General features: G+C 42.9%; 1 protein-coding gene across 1 annotated transcript in view; it reads left to right on the top strand.

Moving 5' to 3' along the window:
• The window catches only part of C5 (complement C5), a 97104-nt gene that overhangs the window by 46224 nt on the left and 27006 nt on the right, over positions 1-23874 (top strand). The window contains exons 21-27 of the mRNA XM_055579514.1: positions 7514-7741; positions 8930-8990; positions 15161-15250; positions 16571-16783; positions 17248-17323; positions 21466-21625; positions 23300-23395. Of these exons, the coding sequence (XP_055435489.1) occupies positions 7514-7741; positions 8930-8990; positions 15161-15250; positions 16571-16783; positions 17248-17323; positions 21466-21625; positions 23300-23395 (924 nt within the window). The remainder of the gene's footprint in view (positions 1-7513; positions 7742-8929; positions 8991-15160; positions 15251-16570; positions 16784-17247; positions 17324-21465; positions 21626-23299; positions 23396-23874) is intronic.

Below are 23874 nucleotides of genomic sequence, written 5' to 3'. Positions count from 1 at the left end.
AAGGAGATCAGCCTTGGGTGTTCTTTGGAAGGAATGATGCTAAAGCTAAACTCCAGTACTTTGGCCACCTCATGCAAAGAGTTGACTCATTGGAAAAGACTCTGATGCTGGGAGGGATTGGGGGCAGGAGGAGAAGGGGACAACAGAGGATGAGATGGCTGGATGGCATCACGGACTCGATGGACGTGAGTCTGAGTGAACTCTGGGAGTTGGTGGTGGACAGGGAGGCCTGGCGTGCTGCGATTCATGGGGTCGCAAAGAGTCGACTGTCGCAAAGGACAGTCGCAAAGGACATGACTGAGCGACTGAACTGAACTGAACTGAACAGAGGTTCAGCTACTTCTCAAGGGACTTGCCCATGAGTGTCCGGGAGTCTGCTGTGGCGGTGTGGGTGGGCGGTGGCCTGCTGCAGGGTCGGGCACTGAGGGCAGCAGTGTGTGCACGGGGCCTTGAAGGAGGTCGCCGTTATCCTCATCACCTCCACCTGTTTGGCCTCAGGTCAAACAACAGGGAGGGAACACAGCCCTGCCCATCAACAGAAAATTGGATTAAAGATTTACTGAGCATGGCCCCACCCATCAGAACAAGACCCAGTTTCCCTCTCAGTTGGTCTTGCCCATCAGGAAGCTTCCATAAGCCTCTTATCCTTCTCCATCAGAGGGCAGACAGAATGAAAACCACAATCACAGAAAACTAACCAATCTGATCACATGGACCACAGCTTGTCTAACTCAGTGAAACTATGAGCCATGCCGTGTAGGGCCACCCAAAATGGATGGTCATGGTGGAGAGTTCTGACTAAACGTGGTCCACTGGGGAAGGGAATAGCAAACCACTTCACTATTCTCGCCTTGAGAGAACCCCATGAACAGTATGAAAATGCAAAAAGATAGGACACTGAAAGATGAACTCCCCAGGTTGGTAAGTGCACAATATGCAACTGGAGGTCAGTGGAGAAATAACACCAGAAAGAATGAAGAGACGGAGCCAAAGCAAAACAACACCCAGTTGTGGTATGCCTGGTGTTGGAAGTAAAGTCCAATACTGTAAAGAGCAATATTGCATATGAACCTGGAATGTTAGGTCCATGAATCAAGGCAAATTGGAAGTGGTCAAACAGGAGATGGCAAGAGTGAGTGTTGAAATTTTAGGAATCAGCGAACTAAAATGGACTCAGTTCAGTTCAGTTCAGTCACTCAGTCGTGTCCGACTCTTTGCGACCCCATGAATCGCAGCACGCCAGGCCTCCCTGTCCATCACCAACTCCCGGAGTTCACTCAGACTCACGTCCATTGAGTCAGTGATGCCATCCAGCCATCTCATCCTCTGTCGTCCCCTTCTGCTCTTGCCCCCAGTCCCTCCCAGCATCAGAGTCTTTTCCAATGAGTCAACTCTTTGCATGAGGTGGCCAAAGTACTGGAGTTTCAGCTTTAGCATCATTCCTTCCAAAAAATGGACTGGAATGGGTGAATTTAACTCAGATGACCATTATGTCTACTACTGTGGGCAAGAATCCCTTAGAAGAAATGGAGTAGCCATCAGAGTCAACAAAAGAGTCCAAAATGCAGCACTCGGATGCGATCTCAAAAATGATAGAATGATCTCTGTTCATTGCTAAGGCAAACCATTCAGTATCACAGTACTCCAAGTCTATGTCCCAACCAGTTATGCTGAAGAAGCTGAAGTTGAACAGTTCTATGAGGACCTTCAAGACCTTCTAGAACTAACACCCAAAAAAGATGTCCTTTTCATTATAGGGGAATGGAATGCAAAAGTAATAAGTCAAGAAATGCCTGGAGTAACAGGCAAATTTGGCCTTGAAGTACAGAATGAAGCAGGGCAAAGTCTAACAGAATTTTGCAAAGAGAACACACTGGTTTTAGCAAACATGCTCTTCCGACAACACAAGAGAAGATTCCACACATGGACATCACCAGATAGTCAACACGGAAACCAGATTGATTCTATTCTTTGCAGTCAAAGATAGAGAAGCTCTATACAGTTAGCAAAAACAAGACCAGGAGCTGACTGCAGCTCAGATCATGAACTCCTTATTGCTAAATTCAGACTTAAATTGAAAAAAATATGGAAACCCCCTAGACCATTCAGGTATGACCTAAATCAAATCCCTTACAATTATACAGTGGAAGTGACAAATACATTCAAGAGATTACATCTCATAGACAGAGTGCCTGAAGAGCTATGGACGAATGTTCATGACATTGTACAGGAGGTGGTGATCAAGACCATCCCCAAGAAAAAGAAATGCAAAAATGCTTGTCTGAGGAGGCTTACAAATAGGTGAAAAAAGAAGAAGAAAAAGGCAAAGGAGAAAAAGGAAGATATACCCATCTAAATGCAGAGTTCCAAAGAATAGCATGGAGAGATGAGAAAGCCTTCCTCAGTGATGAGGGCAAACAATAGAGGAAAAGAGCAGCATGAAAAGACTCGAGTTCTCTTCAAGAAAATTAGAGATGCCGAGGGAGTATTTCATGCAAAGATGGGCACAAGAAAGGACAGAAATGGTATGGACCTAAGAGAAGCATAAGATGTTAAGAGGAGGTGGCAAGAATACACAGAACTATACAAAAAAAGATATCCATGACCCAGATAACCACTATGGTGTGATCACTCACCGAGAGCCAGTCATCCTGGAATGCAAGCAAAGTCAACTGGGCCTTAGGAAGCACCACTACAAACAAAGCTAGTGAAGGCAATGGAATTCCAGTGGAGCTGTTTCAAATCCAAAAAGATGATGCTATGAAACTGCTGCACTCAATATGCCAGCAAATTTGGAAAACTGAGCAGTGGCCACAGGACTGGAAACAATCAGTTTTCATTCCAATCTCAAAGAAAAGCAATGCCAAAGAATGCTCAAACTATCACACAATTGCACTCATCTCACATGCTAGCAAAGTAATGCTCAAAAGTCTCCAAGCCAGGCATCAACAGTACAGGAACCGTGAACTTCCAAATGTTCAAGCTGGATTTAGAAAAGACAGAGGAACCAGAGATCAAATTGCCAACATCTGTCGGATCATCAAAAAAGCAAGAGAGTTCCAGAAAAACATCTGCTTCTGCTTTATTGACTATGCTAAGGCCTTTGACTGTGTGGATCACAACAAACTGGAAAATTCTTAAAGAGATGGGAACACCAGACTACATGATCTGCCTCCTTAGAAATCTGTCTGCAGGTCAAGAATCAACAGTTAGAACTGGACATGGAACAACAGACTGATTCCAAATCAGGAAAGGAGTATGTCAAGGATTTTTCTTGTCACCCTGCTTATTTAACTTATATGCATTGTACATCATGAGAAACACTGGGCTGGAGGAAGCACAAGCCGGAATCAAGATTGCCGGGAGAAATATCAATAACCTCAGATATGCAGATGACACCACCCTTATGGCAGAAAGTGAAGAAGAAGAGTCGAACATGACTGAGTGACTGAACTGAACTGGACCTGAGGGCAGCCACCATTAGTCCCTTGTTAAGTTCAGTTCAGTTGAGTTGCTCAGTCATGTCCAACTCTTTTCGACCCCATGGACTGCAGTATGCCAGCTTCCCTTTCCTTCAGTATCTCCTGGAGTTTGCTCAAACTCATGTCCATCGAGTCGGTGATGCCACCCAATCATCTCAGCCTCTCGTCCCCTTCTCCTCCTGCCTTCAATCTTTCCCAGCATCAGGATCTTTTCAAATGAGTCAGCTCTGTGCATCAGCTGGCCAAAGTATTGGAGTTTCAGCTTCAACATCAGTCCTTCCAATGAACACCCGGACTGATCTCCTTTAGGATGGACTGGTTGGATCTCCTTGCAGTCCAAGGGACTCTCAAGAGTCTTCTCCAACACCACAGTTCAAAAGCATCAATTCTTCGGCACTAAGGTTTCTTTATAATCCAACTCTCTCATCCATACCTGACTACTGGAAAAACCATAGCTTTGACTAGATGGAACTTTGTTGGTAAAATAATGTCTCTGCTTTGGATATGCTATCTAGGTTGGTCATAACTTTTCTTCCAAGGAGTAAACGTCTTTTAATTTCATGGTGGCAGTCACCATCTGTAGTGATTTTGGAGCCCAAAACAATAAAGTCTGACAGTGTTTCCACTGTTTCCCCATCTATTTCCCATGAAGTGATGGGACCGATGCCATGATATTAGTTTTCTGAATGTTGAGCTTTAAGCCAACTTTTTCACTCTCCTCTTTCACCTTCATCAAGAGGCTTTTTAGTTCCTCTTCACTTTCTGCCATAAGGGTGGTGTCATCTGCATATCTGAGGTTATTTATATTTCTCCCAGCAATCTTGATTCCAGCTTGTGCTTCTTCCAGTCCAGCATTTCTTATGATGTACTCTGCATATAAGTTAAACAAGCAGGGTGACAATATACAGCCTTGACGTACTCCTTTTCCTATTTGGAACCAGTCTGTTGTTCCATGTCCAGTTCTAACTGTTGCTTCCTGACCTGCATATAGCTATTCTTAATTATTCCTAAACCCTAAGTTCAGCAAATTTCTTTTGCCATAAACCTTTCCCTCACAAATAGGTCTCAGATAACAATCCTTCCTATGGCCTCAAGCCGCGGCCTACTGTGCTATCCTGGAACACTCTTTGTAAGGATCCTTGAACATATGTCAATGGTTACTTTATAGATTATTTTCTGGGCACAACTGCAGAAGGCTTTGTGCTTTCTCATGCTTCTCTCAAGCACCTTAACATTCTTTCCAACCAACTCAACCGAAGAAAGGAAAGAACAAGTCAGAATCACAAGGCCTAACTCCTTCATCCCGGGGCCATGCCTGCGAGATGAGAAGGGGGTGTTGGGACCGTGCCTCCATTTTGTCAGTAATGCCTAATGTGGCTCCCAAAGCTGCAGTCACCATCTGCAGTGATTGTGGAGCCCCAAAAAATAAAGTCTCCCACTGTTTCCATTGTTTCCCCATCTATTTGCCATGAAGTAATGGGACCGGATGCCATGACCTTAGTTTTCTGAATGTTGAGTTTTAAGCCAAAATTTTCACTCTCCACTTTCACTTTCATCAAGAGGCTCTTTAGTTCTTCTTCACTTTCTGCTGTAAGGGTGATGTCATCTGTGTTTCTGAGGTTATTGATATTTCTCCCAGCAATCTTGATTCCAGCTTGTGCTTCATCCAGTCCAGCATTTCTCATGATGTACAATGCATATAAGTTAAATAAGCAGGGTGACAAGAAAAATCCTTGACATACTCCTTTCCTGATTTGGAATCAGTCTGTTGTTCCATGTCCAGTTCTAACTGTTGATTCTTGACCTGCAGACAGATTTCTAAGGAGGCAGGTCAGGTGGTCTGGTATTCCCATCTCTTTAAGTATTTTCCAAAGTTTGTTGTGATCCACACAGTCAAAGGCTTTGGCATAGTCAATAAAGCAGAAGTAGATGTTTTTCTGGAACTCTCTTGCTTTTTTGATGATCCAACAGATGTTGGCAATTTGATCTCTGGTTCCTCTGCCTTTTCTAAATCCAGCTGAACATTTGGAAGTTCACGGTTCATGTACTGTTGAAGAACAGTATTCTCCTGGCTTGGAGAACTTTGAGCATTACTTTGCTAGTGTGTGAGATGAGTGCAATTGTGCGGTAGTTTGAGCATTCTTTGGCATTGTTTGGGATTGGAATAAAAACTGACCTTTTCCAGTCCTGTGGCCACTGCTGAGTTTTCCAAATTTGCTGGCATATTGAGTGCAGCACTTTCACAGCATCATCTTTCAGGATTTGAAATAGCTCCACTGGAATTCCATCACCTCCACTAGCTTTGTTCGTAGTGATGCTTTCTAAGGCCCACTTGACTTTGCATTCCAGGATGTCTGGCTCTAGGTGAGTGATCACACCATCGTGATTATCTAGGTCATGAAGATCTTTTTTGTACAGTTCTTCTGTGTATTCTTGCCACCTCTTCTTAATATCTTCTGCTTCTGTTAGGTCCATACCATTTCTGTCCTTTATTGAGCCAATCTTTGTATGAGATGTTCCCTTGGTATCTCTAATTTTCTTGAAGAGATTTCTAGTCTTTTCTTTCTCTTGTTTTCCTCTATTTCTTTGCATTGATCACTGAGGATGGCTTTCTTATCTTTCCATGCTATTCTTTGGAACTCTGCATTCGAATGGGTATGCCTTTCTTTTTCTCCTTTGCCTTTAGCCCTCAGGTTAAAACTAAAAAACCAGGACCCTTACCCAAGGTCCTTCCTTTCTTCTGAGGGTCACCTTCTCTTCCAATCTCTAGTGACTTCAGATAGTTTTTTTTTTTAAATACATGTTTTGTCTAGAGCTCATAATTTTATTTTCAGAATAGTTATCTAGTAGGAAATACTTGGTTATTTCCGAAAGCAGAACCACTGCCAAAGTTTTTGTTTTTTGTTTTTGATAATTTGTATTGGTTTCAGAAGTTCTTTTCTTATCTCATTTACTAAGAGTTTTTATAATGAATTCATGTTGAATTATCAAATGTCTCTTCTTATCTGTTCTTACCCACCCTACCCATGATCTCCTGAGGGAATCATTGGCTTCAGGTGACCCTAAAGTCCTCTTTTAACTCCTGCCTCAGCCACCCTGGCTGTTGTGTTTCCCAGGAAGATAGTTAAGAGGAAAAACGAACTTGCCGTTTTTGAGAAATTCCTCAAAATTTGTTGTTGAATGTTGGTACGCCTTCTTGTGTACCTGCTTGATTTATTCTGGATCATACAGATTTATTCTTTTGGGGATAATCTGTCGGGTCATTAGATTTTGGAGAGCAGATGGAAAATGTTCACTATTTGAGCCGTAAGTCAGTAGGTATCATTATTCTCCCCATTACAAAGCTGAAGAAGTGAAGGTCATGTGCTCTTGGCACACAGAATGTGGCAGAGCCAAGATTTGAGCTTAGATCTTCCTGGAGCCACAGTCTGGACGTATAATGGGATACAAATGGGAAGTTAATGAGAAGCGAGATTGGAAAAGCTAGTGGGGACATATTAGTCAGGGCCTTGAATGCCAGGAGATAGAGTTCTAGTCTTTCATAAAACCACTTACTGAACACGAAAGGCTGAGCTGTAAGATACAAAGATGAATAAGACACACAGCGTACCTGAGCCCCGGTTCCCACTGCCGGAATTATAAACATGTAAAGAGATGGTGTAACAAATGCTATCGTGACAACATGAACAGAGAACTTCAGTAGCATTATACTCGATTCAGTAGGTAACAGTCTAAGGAAGATCAGACGTTTCTGAGCCAGTGCTGAGCTTTCTGGGACATCATGGCACCTTGCTGAATGCATGCGTGCTCAGTCACGTCTGACTTTTTGTGATCCTATGGACTGTAATCCACCAAGCAGCAACTGGTATGCATGCTTTAGAAAGTCTGAAATGAACTTTCTCTACCGCCTTAGGATATGAGGGATTATTTGACAGGTACCGGGGAGAATCTGTGTCCAGACGAACATAGTCAGGGCGTGCTTTCCTTATCATAAAGTGTTTTGAAATCATTGTTCACTGGTGATATTTCAGTTCTGTGTTAAAATGCATCCTGTGGAGGGGGTCTGTTCATCAGGAACCCCAGTCACTGACTCTCAGGGGAGAAGATTCTCCAAGTGTGTGCCCCAGAAAATCGAGGGTTCCTCCAACCACTTGGTGACCTTCACTGTGCTTCCTCTGGAAATCGGCCTCCACAACCTCAGCTTCTCACTGGAGACTTCGGTTGGAAATGAAATCTTAGTAAAAACACTACGAGTGGTGGTAAGAAAAATATGCTTTTTAAAAATTCTTTCATAAATACTTTTTTCTTTCTGGAAAAAGAAGTTATCAGCAACTCATGTTTAAGTGATTCAGAAAGAGAGACAGAAAGAGAAAATGATAACACAAACATAATAAAATGTTAACATGTGGGGGAATCTGGGTGGAGGTTATCTCAGATATTTTTAGACTGCTCTTGTAACTTTTAAGTCTGAAATTATGTTTTTAAAATTTAAATAAAACAATGATACTTGCTTACTGTAGAAAGCATGAAATACCAAAAAACTACAGAGAGGAAAATTAAAATCACCAATAACCCCTACAACCAGAAACATCCAATTTTAACATTTTGGTATTTCGTTTTTTGAAGTATTTTTTCCCCCAACGCTTTTGGAAAATGTTTTGAAATCCGTGCCAGACATTATGCTAAGTACTGGAGCTACAGCAATAACTAAGACAGGACTTACGAACTTATAGTTTAGAATTTATAGTCAAAATTTTCCATTCTGTAAATGAGTAAACAGGTTAAAAAAGGGGAAGAAAACTATCATTCCTTAAATGCCATCATTCTTAAATGCTATTAAGTCACATGCTTTCATGTTATTCTTGACAAGAATCTTAACGACACAGCTGGGCCTGCCGAGGTCTTCATTCTCGGAGTCCTGTTTTCAGCTGTGAAATCCACTTCAGTGAGTGTACATCGCCTTATCTTGTGCAAGGCATGTTCTGCGTTCTGTGCATCTCTGCACGGTGTTCCATGCGCAGATTCTGGAGCCACTCTGCCTGAGCTTGAATTCCAGCTCCACGACCTCCTAGCAGAGTGACACCGGATAAGTTTCTTGATCTCTCTGGTTGTCAATTTCCTCATATGTCATGTGGGAGTAATAATAGCACTTACTTCATAGAGTATTTTTGACGTTAGATGAGCTAATACCTACAGAGCACTTAGATCAGTTATCTGACACATATAATAACTTCTATTTCAGTATTTGCTCTGATTATCATGCACATAGCCAGAAACTTTGGTTCCTGGATGTATGCATATAAGTATTAAAGCGTATTTTGCCTTGTCCAAAACATCAATAAATAAAAAAAAAATTTTAACTGGAAAAGTAGTCACGTTGACCCAAGCATTCAAGTCATATATGTTTAGTTATGTTCTTAACTGGATGTTTTTTGCCTTTATTTTAGCCAGAAGGTGTCAAAAGGGAAAGCTATGCTGGTGTTACTCTGGATCCACAGGGTGTCTATGGTAGGCAAGATGGTTTTGTATTTTATATGTTGTCTTTTGCTCAAGAGAGATGTGTGACCTGAAATATGATTTTTAAAATGTTAAATGTCCAGAATCAGAAGTGTCCCCTTCTTGGTTTGCTGTCATTTCTGGCAGCCGTGCTGGAATCTGGATGGATTTAGAACAAAGGAAAACCCCATTGGTTGCGGTTTTGGTTTGTTTTTGGACACACTTGGCTGGGTTTGGAGAGCTTACTTCCCGGACTAGGGATCAAACCCAGGCAGTGAGAGTACCAACCCCCAACCACTGGACTGCCAGGGAATTCCCCAGATAACCACATTAGTTTTAAACGCAAAACATCGAAATAGTAACAGCAGCCTGACTTCCCTTAAACATCAGTCATTTTATCCTTCACGATGATATTTTCTTATAGAACCATCAATCTAAGGAACACCCAAGAAAAAGTCATTTACGTTCTTAAATTTAACATGCTTATTTGAAAACACAGTAATGCTGATTACTTAACAAAGCCATTCCTCATTGCTCCTGCTTCCTTGCTTTCCCTCCAACTAAGATATTCTAAATGAAAGTTAGAACTGTGCAAGCATTTGAGCACTTAATCAAAGCCTAAATACACAGGTATTTATGAAATTTAGAATGTTCTCAGTTAACAGTTCTTTTCACCAAAAAAGACAGACTGCTGTAGTTCTTAATAAATGGTTAAAATTTGCCTATTATTGCATTGTATCATTTTTATTTTCTTTCAGGGATACAGCAATAGGGAAAAAAAGTTTGTTTGTTTGTTTGTTTTAAATAAATCAGGACCACTATACTTAGAGTGATATTTCCTCTGGCAAAGCAAAGAATTAATATTTACATTTCAAATCAGCCCAAATTGAATAAGGATGACTTCATGCAAACTCTTCTCTAATTTTATCTTCACACAAATTTCCTTCCACCCTGTGAAGGATCTATGGGGAGAGTTGCTGGGGGGCAGGGGGCGGTCGGGAGTGGATTTCTCTCCACACCAGCCTCCTCTGGGAGAATGGAAGGTTAGAGGAGCTCTCTGAGGCCAGATCGCCAGGGACCTGCTGCCTTAGGGCCGTGCCCCGAACATTCTGAGGTTCTGGCCTCATGTGGTCACGCCACACCTCAGAGCTACTGCTTCCTTTGTCTTCTTTTCCTCTTCACCCTTAAGCCTACCATACTCATGTTACTGCAAACAGCTTTCCAAAGCAGCCCTGCCTTACCCATCCTAGGTGTGAACCTGAGGACCACAAGATGGCAGTGATCTTTTATCTGGGAGTAGATCTCTCCATCAAAAATCTTGGTTAAAAAAAGAATCTATGCCTCTTTCCAATCTCATCATGTGACTTTTTTCCCTTGTTATTTTAGACAACTTGGATTCACGCACCTTTTATTACTTTCCAGAGTGCTAAAAAGGGTAAAGATGACTATCAGTTCTTTCCAGTTTATTTCAAAGATTTTATTAAACACTTCTAATCTGTATATACTGGAGTTGGTATACCAGTATGATACCTTATGGGCTTCCCTGGTGGCTCAGCAGTGAAGAATTCTGTGCAATACAGGAGATACAGGAGACATGGGTTCATTCCCTGGGTTGGGAAGATCCCCTGCAGGACAGCACGGCGCCCACTCCAGCACTCTCGCCTGGAGAATCCCGGGGACAGAGGAGCCTGGTGGGCTACCGGCCACAGGGCTTCACAGTCGCACCTGAACAGGACACGACCAGGGCGACTGAGCACACGTGCGCACGTGACACTTTAGAGAGGTTGTTTTTTGTTTTAAGGCTAAAAAACTTGGGAAGAGTAAACAGACAATGACGGCCGAGGAGATCTAGGAAAAAGCGATGAGAGAGTGAGGCACCAAAACAAATTGCAAAGTAGTAGTGATTACAATTATGTGACATCAGCGTAAAAAGAGAACTAAACACAGAAACTCAAAACACAAGACTAGCCTAGCCTTTGGTTCCTGCTTTCTCTGCCTGACAAGCTTTCTCCCCAGTTCTTATCTTGGGTGCAAAGAGTTCAGCTCTTCAGCCCCCTCAGTCCCAGCACATGGTCACCATCGGTGTGGACACGGCCTTCCTGTGTTTTATTTCCTCATTCCTGACCCCCACAACCACTTCCCTTTCTTCACACGCCCCCAGTCTGATATGCTTGGTATATGTCTTTGAGTAGGGAAGTAAGGTTATTTCGTGTGTGTATGGTTTTTTCCAACATATGAAAGGTGGTGTGCTATAGAGCCTGTTCTAGTTACGTTTTTAACTTTGTTTTAACTCAGTACTTTGTTTTAACCTGGTATTTCTATTGCCATGCATACATTTGATTCACTGCTTCTTACACAGTATTTCAGAGTCTATTCTGTTACCAAACTCAAGTTCAGCTGCTTGCTGCTCAAAAGGCAATATTTTGAGAGGCAAATGTCAACAGAAAGGAAAGATGTTTTAATCAGAAAAGCTGGCAATCTGGCAAGAAAGTACACTCATGTCTGAAGACCAACGCCAAAGATTCCGCTCAGCTATGACAGTTTTTTGGGCTTCATAGATGGCTCAGTGGTAAAGAATCCACCTGCAGTGCAGGAGATGCAGGTTCGATCCCTGGGATGGGAAGATTCCCTAGAGAAGGAAATGGCAACCCACTCCAGTATTCTTTCCTGGAAAATCTCATGGACAGAGGAGCCTGGTGAGCTACAGTCCATGGAGTCTTAAAAGAGTCAGAGTCAGACACAACTTACCTACTAAACAATGGCAGTTTTTAAAGGAGAAGAGGGCAGAGTGTCAGTGAATCATGGAGGCAGGAGGTTCAGTTCTGCATCATTCTCCATTGTGTGCAGACTGGCTGACTCTTTCTGGAGATGTTATCTTGCCCACATCATTTGCCTAGGTGTAGAGAGCTAGTCATTCTTTCATAAAAATTTTTTTTTGTTTCATATTGGAGTATAATTGATTAACAATGTTGTGTCAGTTTCAAGTGAACAGCAAAGGGATTCAGTGACATATATATATGTATCCTTTTCAAATTATTTTCCCATTTAGGTTCTTACAGAATATTGAGTGGCGTTCCCTGTGGAGCTGGTCATTCTCTAAACTGCTTAACTCTTCATTCTTGGTTCTTTTTATCCACAGGTTAGGCAAGAATCAATAGCTTAGGCAAGGCATGGTGTGCATTTCAGTTCAGTTCAGTTCAGTCGCTCAGTCGTGTCCGACTCTTTGCGACCCCATGCATCGCAGCACGCCAGGCCTCCCTGTCCATCACCAACTCATCTAGGAGAGCACAATTTAGGAGTTAGGTTAAGCAGCCTAGTGATCCCATTCCTATAGTTGTTGATAGGTTCCTTTAAAGTTAGAGGGGGACACAAATGGGCAAACAGGAAAGGGGCATAAGAACTGCTGTCAATTCCCTATTGTCAAATATCATTCCATTTCTATGGGATCAGGGGTGATGGTCCATCGTCTGTAATTTCTCCACGCTGACACACAGCACTGTATTCTCAGAGTGAAATATGTCAACACGAGTCTGTAGCATCTCTGATGACAATCTTAGTTGCCTGCTTACATATATGGGCAGAGCAAGCTACAGTTATCTTGATGCCCACAAGATATAGTTTATTATGAGCAATAATGTTAATCCCATTCTCTTGGAGCCAGATCTTGGAATTGTGCTAGCCAGACATTCAAGACTGCTCAAGATGGAGCCGCTTAGGTCATGGCTACAATCTGGCCATCACACAGTTTTTTCCCCTCTGGTCCTAGTCACAGTATCTGTAAAACAGTTCAGGAACGTGCATCAGACACTTAAACTGTGACCATTGTCTTAATCATCAACTACTCTTTTGTACTTGGTTGGGAGCGGGGTGCTGCAGGGCTCTGCTTGGCTCTGATTCCACCACCACTTTGCTCATCCACCTCCTGCTGACAGACTCCCCACTACCATCAACAGTGCTGCAGTGAACATCCTTTTTCATCTCCCTTTACAGACCTGTGTGAGCATTATCTGGTCTGTTTCTCAGAGTTGAACTGCTGGGTCAAAGGGCATATGCATATTGAATATCATTTACTTCTGTCACACTGCTCCTCAGAATGGCTCTACTATTTACAGCACTGCATGAGGATTCTTCTCATTCCACGCCCACTCACCTCTAAAATGTGCCATTTTTGAGGGGCATAAAGCAGTATCTCATTATTGTTTTATCTATAACTCTTCTGAATACGATGATATCTAAACATTTATTCAAATGCTTGCTGGCCACTTGGGCTTCCCATCTGTGAATCACCTATTCCTATCTTTTGCATTTTCTCTATTTTCCACTTGGGTTTTCCTGTCTATTTTTTGTTGGTTTTTGTCTCCAGTGTACTTCTTTGAGCAGTAATGAACTTCAGTGGGTTTTGAACAGGAATCCTTCATTCTGATATAGTCAGATTCATTATAATTTCACTTTACAGTTATATATCTTAGTTCACAAAAACATTGTTGTATATTTTGTCCCCTTGGTCTTACAGATTTAACTTTTACGTGTTTTAATCTCTCTGGAATCTGCCTTTATATGTGATGCCTTGATGGATCTTTTTTATGATCTCTGACAGGAGTAAAATTGACTTCCCTAATATTAGCTTTCTCTTCTGTACCTTTTCCATTTGGTAGAAGAGTTGCTAACGAGAACTGAAATAGTCAAGGGCAGTTATCAATGGAAAAAAATCGTGGAGAATCAAATATAAATAATCTCAAACAGGCTACTGTCATAAGTACTGTAAAAGGAGCACAAACTCTTTGCCAGGCTCTTTGTTATTATTTTTATCTTCACAAAAACCCTTTGAGGAAAATATTATTTCTGTTTAACTGGTGAGCAAGCCAAGGCATAGAAAGGTTCTGTCTTGCCCAGTGTCACATTCTGGAATGAGCTCTTTCTGAACTCAATGCTCTTTCAACCACAATGAGATACTCACAAATGCCCTTCACTCAGTGTTACTTTAACATTATATCCTTGGCATTTATCAAAGGTTAAAACTTACCTGAAGAACATTCCTGTTCTTGTCTCTTTTGCCAGGTGGTTTGGCTATTAAATTATAAAATGTCGCTTTATTTTCTTTAGCATGTCCCAGGGACTAAGTGCTTGGGACTATAGCATTCAAGATGGTTCCAGCCCTCAAATTGCTTTCTTACCAGGACAATGGGAGAAGTGTCTTTGCGGTGACTACTATGGGCTCTGCAGTAAAACCTCCTGAGTTCAGATGCAGCTTCATCTGTGCTAGCTCTGTGACCTTGAGCAACTTGCTTTCTGAGCCTCATTTTCTCATCTACAAAATTAAAAGAATAAGAATAGACCCAGTACATAGGGTTGCTGTGAGGATCCATTATAAAAAGCACACAAAGAGCTCAGTCGTGTGCTTGGTTCTCTATCAGTAGGATGATAAATACTACCATTTCTATGAGATAAGCCACTGATTGCAGTAAAAAATGCTCTGACACAGGCATGCTTAAACTTGGGGGCTTCCCTGGTGGCTCAGACAGTAGAGAATCTGCCTGCAACATAGGAGACTGGGATTTGATCCCTGGCTCGGGAAGATCCGCTGGAGAATGGAATGGCTACCCACTCCAGTATTCTTTCTTTTTTTTGAATTTATTTTTTTAAATTGAAGGATAATTGCTTTACAGAATTTTGTTGTTTTCTGTCAAACCTCAACATGAATCAGCCATAGGTATTGCCTGGGAAATCCCACAGACAGAGGAGCCTCGAGGGCTATAGTCCATATGGTCGCAAAGAGTCAGACACGACAGAAGCGACTAAAAAAAGAAAATTGTACAGAGAGAAAAAGTGTCTAAGTTAGATGGAGAGGAAAAGGTGGAAAGGATTTCAGGGCATGCTTCCCAATGGAGTTAATCTTCACATTTCCTTGACTAAGGATTATATGTTAGTTATTTTTAGATTTCAGTTCCGAGAACAATTTTCTCTCTTTGGACAAAATGGCATGCTCCCTCTTACTGGTGAAAAAGATTTACATAACCTATTTATTTCCTATCCTGTAATGACCAGGAAGTTTGAAGTCAACTTTAATGCTTTATTTAATGAGATTATGTAAGCCTAGGGTTTGATCAAAATCTTTGATTATTTTTAACTTCCCTTTTAAATTTTAATACTGTGATTATAAATGAGTCTTTTTTTTTTTTCAGGCATCATTAGCAGGCGAAAGGAGTTTCCATACAGGATACCATTAAATATGGTCCCCAAAACAAAAGTCAAAAGAACTGTGAGTATAAAAGGTAAATTAACCAGTGCCATTTTTATTTCTTATTTCACTGTGTTTCAAACAAAAGTCAAGTATTCTCATGACTTTCCCATTTCTCCTCTTCTCTACTCAGCTGCATATCCAACGGGGGCTCTGGGAGTGCCCTGTTCCTGCCCTCACCTTCACTTCCCCAAGCACACTTTCAGCTCTCTTCTTCCAGGGGAAGATTTCATGGAGATTCATGCTCCCGTGATGGAGGGTGGGGGCTGTCACTGGCCCAAAGACTTCTCTAACATGAGAGTGCAGCTGCGTCCAGATTTAAAGGACTTTCTATGATCCAAGTGGGCAGTCTTAGTCCCGAAACAGTTGCAGGCCCTGCAAATGGCCGCAGGAAAGCAGCTCTGGGGCCATTTGTAGAACTGGTGCCTTTAGTGGGCTTTATCCCTGGCCTCCAGCCTTTAAAAATTCAAGGACTTATCATCACAAGAATAGAATGTCCTGACTACATTTTATCTCAGATAAAAGCTTGGAATCACAGAATGTTAGGTCTGGAAAGGACCTTTCTAAGCATGCCCCACCCTGCTGTTGGATATACAAGAGAGTGGTTTTCCCAGGTCTCACGATGAGATATAGACAGAGCTCTCATGGCATTCACAGAGTGTTCACAGTTCAGACTCTTGGCTTTGCACTGGGGAAGTGATTGATTCACAGGGTTTACAATATGTAAAGCTATCACGTTGAAAGTGAAAGTGAAGTCGCTCAGTCGTGTCCAACTCTTTGCAACCCGTGGACTCTAGCCCACCAAGCTCCTCCGTCCATGGGATTCTCCAGGCAAGAATACTGGAGTGGGTTGCCATTTCCTTCTCCAGGGGATCTCCCCGACCCAGGGATCGAACCCAGGTCTCCCACATTGCAGGCAGACGCTTTAACCTCTGCGCCACCAGGGAAGCCCTTAAATACAAGAATCAGAGATTTCAAGGGAGGAAAGGAAGCCAGGTTGAAAGAAGAAGCGGGAGGAAGCAGGAGAGGGAGGCGAAAGGGGTGGCCTTATCACTTTGAATGGCAACTAATTTGCCTTTTCCAGTAGGCTATAATCCGGCCACTGTATTACATACACCATCTTACCTCTATGTCACGGTGGTATGTTTAGGCCTGGTGTTTCTTTAAATCCAACTGTCTAATCAGATATTTTTCCCTCTCCCCAGTTCTGAGAAGAAATTCAACTGCTTAGATTAAAAAGGAAAGAATAAGGATGGTTGCTCTTATTGCCACTGAAAATATACCCTTACTCAGAAGCTGATAAAAGCTGAGTGTATCGACTTTGAGTTTTTGTTTGTGTGCTTGTTTGTTTCAGGACTGCTTATAGGCGAGGTCATGTCTGCAGTCCTGAGTCAGGAAGGCATTGATAGTCTTACCCGCCTCCCCAAAGGCAATGCAGAGGCGGAGCTGATGAGCGTGGTCCCAGTATTCTACGTTTATCACTACCTGGAAGCGGGACATAATTGGAACATCTTTTCTACGAACTCATTAACTCAAAAACAGAACCTGAAGACAAAATTAAAAGAAGGTAAAAGAAAATCTGTTTCACATATTGTACATTAAAATCTTGTGATTTTTTTAAGCTAAAAGTTTGATTAAACTAATATTTAAGTTATGAATTACACAAAACCTTAGTTGTAAAAACATTTCCGCCAAAAAAAAAAAATCACGAGGTGGACTCTGTTCCACAAATAAATAGTTCGATGCAGCGTTTTGGCTTAACTTACTGAAACGCCTGGATGCGAGACAAGACACCTGGATTCCAAACTCTGCAGAGCACTTCCTTCCTTCTCGAATGAGCTCAAAATGTTCTGCTTGATAATTCCCAGCTCAAGCGATGCATATACCTCCTTCGAGAAGTTCAGTGTTGGCCACAGAGCATATGTTCGCTGCCCAACACCAGAGGAAGCTTACCTTTCCCAGGGGCTCATACTGCGCTGAGTAGAGACGGGGGTCACTGAAGCACTGTGTTCTTTTCCTGCTGCCTCTCAGGGATGGTGAGCATCATGTCCTTCAGAAATGCTGACTATTCCTACAGCATGTGGAAGGGTGGCAGTGCGAGCACCTGGTAAGTGGGACGTTCTGACTTGCATTTTGACACGGTAGTGAACTAGAGAATAACAGCTCTAACGGGCGCTCCGTCCAGCGGCTCAGGCTGAGACGCCCAGTCATCTTTCACTTGCAAGCCTCATCTGACCCAGCAAATACTTCTGGCTGCACCTGCAAAATACATCCTGAACCTGACTGCTGTTGCGTCGTTTAGTCACTAGTTCCCGTCAGACCCTTTGTGACCCCGTGGACTGCAGCCCTCCGGGCTCCTCTGTCCATGGGATTTCCCAGGCAAGAATACTGCAGTGGGTTGCCATGGGCTTCTCCAGGGGATCTTTCTGAATCAGGGACTGAACCCGTGTCTCCTGCATTGGCAGGTGGATTCTTTACGTCAGAGCCACCAGGGAAGCCCTGAACTTGACTACTTCTCACTAACACCAACACACCACCCGGGTCCAAGCCATTCTCACCTCTGACTTGGGTTATGACCCTAGCCGCCCCTGGTTTTTCAGCCTCAACCCTGTCTCCTCTTCAGTCTGTACTCAGCACAGCAGCCAGAGTGAGTCTGTTAGAGCATAAGTGGTCACATCGCTCAAAACCGTTCGGAAGTGTCCCATCTTGCCCAGGGTAAAAACCAGACTTCTTACTATGATTTACAAGACCCCACATGATCTAGTGGCACCTCACCTCTCTGACCACGTCCCCCACTACTCTCTTTCACCCGACCCGAGCCCCGCTGGCCTTCTTGCTGTTCCTTGAACATGCTGACCACGCCTCCACCTCAGCGCCTGTGCACTGCCTGCGCCCTGCTCCCTCTCGTCTGGGGAGCACGCTCCCCCAGGTGTCAGCGAGGCAGGCTCCCCGCTGTCCCTCAAGCCTTTACCAAAACTCACCTCCTCAGTGAGGGCTCTAGTAATCACTCTATCTAAAATTACATCCCATTCCAGTACATCATTTGCTTTACTTCCTCCTATTCTCCTAAAAATTTATCCCTAACATTCTCCTTATCTCCTTATTGTCTGTCTGGTCACTAGAATGTAAGCTCCACAGAGGCAGTTTCAAGTATTCCTGCTGCCTGGTATTGTAGGTCCTGAGCAAGTACTTATTCAGTGAGGCACGATACCTTCCAAAATTCTGATGATTTGAGGGAAAGACAGTCTCAGTTAATAAATCTGAATTGGTTTTGTTGTTGCTATTTAATTGCTAAGTCGTGTCCAACTCTTTGGGACCCTATGAACTGCAGCACTCCAGGCTTCTCTGTCCTTCACTATCTCCTGGAATTTGCTGAAATTCCTGTCCACTGAGTTGGTGATGCTAATTATCTCATCCTCTGCCGCGCCCTTCTCCTTTTGTCTTCAATTTTTCCCAGCATCAATTTTTCCAGTGAGTTAGCTCTTAGCATCAGGTGGCCAAAATATTGGACTTTCAGCTTCAGCATCAGTCCTTCCAATGAACACCCAGGACTGTTCTCCTTTAGGATGGACTTTTTGGATCTCCCTGCAGTCCAAGGGACTCTCAAGAGTCTTCTCCAACACCACAGTTCAAAAGCATCAATTCTTTGGTTCTCAACTTTCTTTATAGTCCAGCTCACATCTATACATGACCACTGGAAAAACCATAGCCTTGACTAGATGGACCTTTGTTGACAAAGTAATGTCTCTGATTTTTAATATGCTGTCTAGGTTGGTCATAACTTTTCTTCCAAGGAGTAAGCGTCTTTTAATTTCATGGCTGCAGTCACCATCTGCAGTGATTTTGGAGCCCAGAAAAATAAAGTCTGACACTGTTTCCACTGTTTCCCCATCTATTTCCCATGAAGTGATGGGACCAGATGCCATGATCTTCGTTTTCTGAATGTTGAGCTTTAAGCCAACTTTTTCACTCTCCTCTTTCACTTTCATCAAGAGGCTCTTCAGTTCCTCTTCGCTTTCTGCCATAAGGGTGGTGTCATCTGCGTATCTGATGTTATTGATATTGCTCCCAGCAATCCTGATTCCAGCTTGTGCTTCATCCAGCCCAGCATTTCTCATGATGTACTCTGCATATAAGTTAAATAATCAGGGTGACAATATACAGCCTTGACGTACTCCTTTTCCTATTTGGAACCAGTCTGTTGTTCCATGTCCAGTTCTAACTGTTGCTTCCTGACCTGCATACAGATTTCTCAAGAGGCAGGTCAGGTGGTCTGGTATTCCCATCTCTTTCAGAATTTTCCACAGTTTATTGTGATCCACATAGTCAAAGGCTTTGGCATAGTCAATAAAGCAGAAATAGATGTTTTTCTGCAACTCTCTTGCTTTTTCCATGATCCAGTGGATGTTGGCAATTCGATCTCTGGTTCCTCTGACTTTTCTAAAACTGGCTTGAACATCTGTAAGTTCACGGTTCACATATTGCTGAAGCCTGGCTTGGAGAATTTTGAGCATTACTTTACTAGCGTGTGAGATGAGTGCAATTGTGCGGTAGTTTGAGCATTCTTTGGCATTGCCTTTCTTTGGGATTGGAATGAAAACTGACCTTTTCCAGTCCTGTGGCCACTGCTGAGTTTTCCAAATTTGCTGACATATTGAGTGGAGCACTTTCATAGCATCATCTTTTAGGATTTGAAATAGCTCCACTGGAATTCCTTCACCTCCACTAGCTTTGTTCGTAGTGATGCTTCCTAAGGCCCACTCGACTTCACATTCAAGGATGTCTGGCTCTAGGTGAGTGATCACACCATTGTGGTTATCTGGGTCATGTACAGTTCTTCTATGTATTCTTGCCACCTCTTCTTAATATCTTCTGCTTCTGTTAGGTCCATAGCATTTCTGTCCTTTATCGAGCCCATCTTTGCATGAAATGTTCCCTTGGTATCTGTAATTTTCTTGAAGCAATCTCTAGTCTTTCCCATTCTATTGTTTTCCTCTATTACTTTGCATTAATTGCTGAGGAAGGCTTTCTTATCTCTCCATGCTATTCTTTGGAACTCTGCATTAAAATGGCTGTCTGAGGAGGCCTTACAAATAGCCATGAAAAGAAGAGAAGTGACAAGCAAAGAAGGGGAAAGATATACCCATTTGAATGTAGACAAAGATATATATATTTACATATAAATGGCCAACACATGAATACCCCAAAAAAATTTTTTTAGAAATACAGGGAAAATAAAAAATTAAAGAGAATAATATTCATTTTAAAAAGAAAAAGGAAAACAAAATTTTAAAGTAAGGGAGAGAGTGAAGTGGTTTGAGTCTTGGTGGTTTCTGGCCCCTGGGCTGCTGAGTGAAGGAATCAGAGAGGAGGAGAGGAGGTGTAAGAGGCACTTGGGGTCATGAGGTCGATCCCCTTGGACAGTCTCTGCGGGACGTTAGTAGAGACTGAGCTGGTTTGTTTGGGGCGGTGCCAGTCGTCGCTCTGCGCGCCGGCTTCCTTGAGCGCAGGGGGCGGGAGCTGCTCTCTAGCTGAGGCGCAGGGTTTCTTGCTGTGGGTGCCCCTCTTGCTGCTGAGCATGGGCCGTAGGGCAGGCGGGCTCAGCAGTCCCGAGGAATGTGGGATCTTCCGGGGCCAGGAATCGAACTTGTGTCCCCTGCCATGTCAGGTGGATTCTTAACTACTGGACCACCAGAGAAGTCTCCTGAACTTGTTTTTTGACTAAGTAATCATAATAAATAAAGCTTCCTTGAGAGGTGGCGAGTTCTCCATCAATGGCGTAACTCAAGGGGAAGCGAGATAAACACCCCCATGGGTGTAAGGGAAGAGAATTCAGACCTCAGGTGGGGATTTAGATCAGATAGCTTGTACAAATTTTACAATCTAGAATTTTATAATTTTGCTCCTCAATATCTCATGTTTGTGAGTCAGTGCTTTGACTCTATTTGTTTGAACGCTATCCAACGTTAGAGAATAATTTTTGTATCATCAGGCACCAGTTTTCAGCTTGTGCGCAGGCTAACAAAGCTGCCCTCACAGAAGATGTGTTGCTTACATTTGGTTGTTTTTGGGGATCTTCCTGATATCTTCCCTGATGTTTTGAAATAGTAACATCTTACTTCGGAATTGCGTGTTTTGAAATGTTTTCTTTTCAAGAATAAACACTGTATGAACGAAAACACACTGCAGGTTGAAAGCCAAAAGGGCTTCAGTGTCTAAATGTTTATTTATTTGATTTTCATCCCAAAGGTTAACAGCTTTTGCTCTAAGAGTACTTGGACAAATAAGTAAATATGTAGATCAGAACCAAAATTCGATTTGTAATTCTTTGTTGTGGCTGCTTGAGAAATGTCAGCTGGAAAATGGATCGTTCAAGGAAAATTCCGACTATCAACCCGTGAAGTTACAGGTAAGGAAACCAAACGCACAGGTGAACAATAGTTTGATTTAAAATCTGAGTTGTGTTCTCATTCATTTTTAGAAGAAGGGGGACATATATGCAATCTGCAAGAAACCTCTCTTGTGTACAGGCAGAGAATTTGAAAGGTCTTCTCATCCTGTTGTTCAGATAATTCACAAGAGGTCAGATGAGGACGGCCCTGGACACCTGCTGTCACAGCCAGTAGTGGGTCGCGGGCACAAGCGCTGGAGCTCAGAAGGGGCAAACGGGCCCTTTTGTCTACAAGCACCTGGTGCAAAATCTGCACTTGAACTTCAAGGCCTTCTCATAGGTCAAGGCTGTAAGATGTTGTTGTGAAAGATGGAAGGGATCCTACGTACACTCTGTTAGAAAGAAGGTTAGAGTCAATTTATTAAGAAATACAACAAAGTGTTGTTTGACATTGGAATCCACTTACATGTTTAAATTGCAAAATCTCTCCAAAATACTGCTACAGCATCTTCTACTCCTAGAATGTATTTTTTAGGATCCAACAGCTTTCCTGTATTTATTTTGCCTGCCCCGATCCAATCCCTTTCATGTCACAAGCGGCCTTCCTGGCTGACCGGGTCCCATAATTAGGACCGATTAGGACTCACGAGAAGTGAGGGCAGCTGACGTCATCTAGGTGCTATTTGAAAAGGAAGATACTACAACAATTTTTTTTTTAATCCTACCCATCTATCCAGCTGTTCATATCCATTCAACAACCATTCACTGAGCACCTGAAATGTGCAAAGGCCTCTCTGGGGGACCCTGAGGGAGGAAGAGTGGGAAGAATGGATCAGAGAGCACCCCTGCCACAAAGGAGCTCACACACTGGTAGGGAGAGCAGGGTACAGATACTAACAACTCTAATCAAGATTTAAGTTTATGTGTTCATTTATTTATTCAATAAATATGTGCAGAATGTGTGCAAAGTGCTGCCTGGTAGGGATATAATAGTGAACAAAACAGGTATGACCACTGAGGCCATGGCGATTGTTACCATCTAGCAGAAAAGTCAGACATTAAGTGATTTCAAGCGTGTGATTCACACTAAGAAAAGGTCAATATGGTTTCTTTGAAAGCAGGAGCTCTCACTTAGATTGGGGAATTTGAAAAAACGATTTGACCAGGTTCCTAGGAGCTAGGGAGGAGGGAGGCAGGCAGAAGGTTCCAAGTAGTGCAAGCAGCGTGCCTGTTCTCTTGAAGTGGAGAGAGGTTCATTCAAAGAGCTGGAGACTTAGAGGACTCAGGGGTGAGTGGCACAAAATGAAGCTGGAGAGATGAGTAGAAGGTCATCTCCTGGGAGGTCTTAGAAACACGGCCTTGGAACGTCACTGCCCTAAGAGGAGAAAATATGGGCGGACAGAGGAAGAATTGCGCTTTGTAGAGGAGGCGGCATTCTAACAGGGTCCTGAAGGAGAAGGTGAGCTTGGACGTGGTGGAGGGGTGTGAAGTGGAGCTCCAGGGTGGAGAGGTGGAGGAGAGAGGAGCAAGTGAGAGCATGTAAAACTTAGAGCTTTGAGAAAACGCCAGGGGCCCCGCTGGCCCGCAGGAAGGGAGAGAGAGGGAGGGGAGGCCAAAGTGGAGAGTCAAGCCAGGTCAGTTCGTTTGAAAGACACCATTTCACTCTCCTTTTAAAACATTGCTTATTTTTAGGGGACCTTGCCTGTTGAAGCCCGAGAGAAGACTTTGTATCTTACAGCCTTTGCTGTGATTGGAATTAGAAAGGCTTTTGATATATGCCCCTTGGAGGTAAGTCTTTTCTTTCTCCAACACCCATTGTCTATTTCTGTACCATATTCAGGGAACAGAGCAGGGGATAGGACAGGGGGCTTGAAAATAACCTAAACTCCAGAATTTAAGGAATTCAGACGTATGATAGATACTAAAGAGCGTCTAGTCCAACCCACTCATTGACAGCTGAGAAAACCGGGGCCTGTAAGGAAGGTGAATTTAATTGTTGCATGTCACAAGATACTGAATTGTAGACCTGTGATTAGAATAAATGACTTCTGATTGTGATGAGAAGACGACCCCATGTCCCTGAGATCCTACTCTTACCCCTGCTAACTCTTACGCTACGTATGGGACTGTTCTTTTATTACATGGAATCAGTTCAGTTCAATTCAGTTGCTCAGTTTTGTCCGACTCTTTGCAACCCCATGGACTGCAGCACACCAGACTTCCTTGTCCATCACCAACTCCCAGAGCTTACTCAAACTCATGTCCAT

This window comes from Bubalus kerabau, chromosome 4 (genome assembly GCF_029407905.1).
Source record: "Bubalus kerabau isolate K-KA32 ecotype Philippines breed swamp buffalo chromosome 4, PCC_UOA_SB_1v2, whole genome shotgun sequence".
Taxonomy (NCBI): domain Eukaryota; kingdom Metazoa; phylum Chordata; class Mammalia; order Artiodactyla; family Bovidae; genus Bubalus; species Bubalus kerabau.
This window is presented reverse-complemented; position numbering and strand designations above follow the sequence as displayed.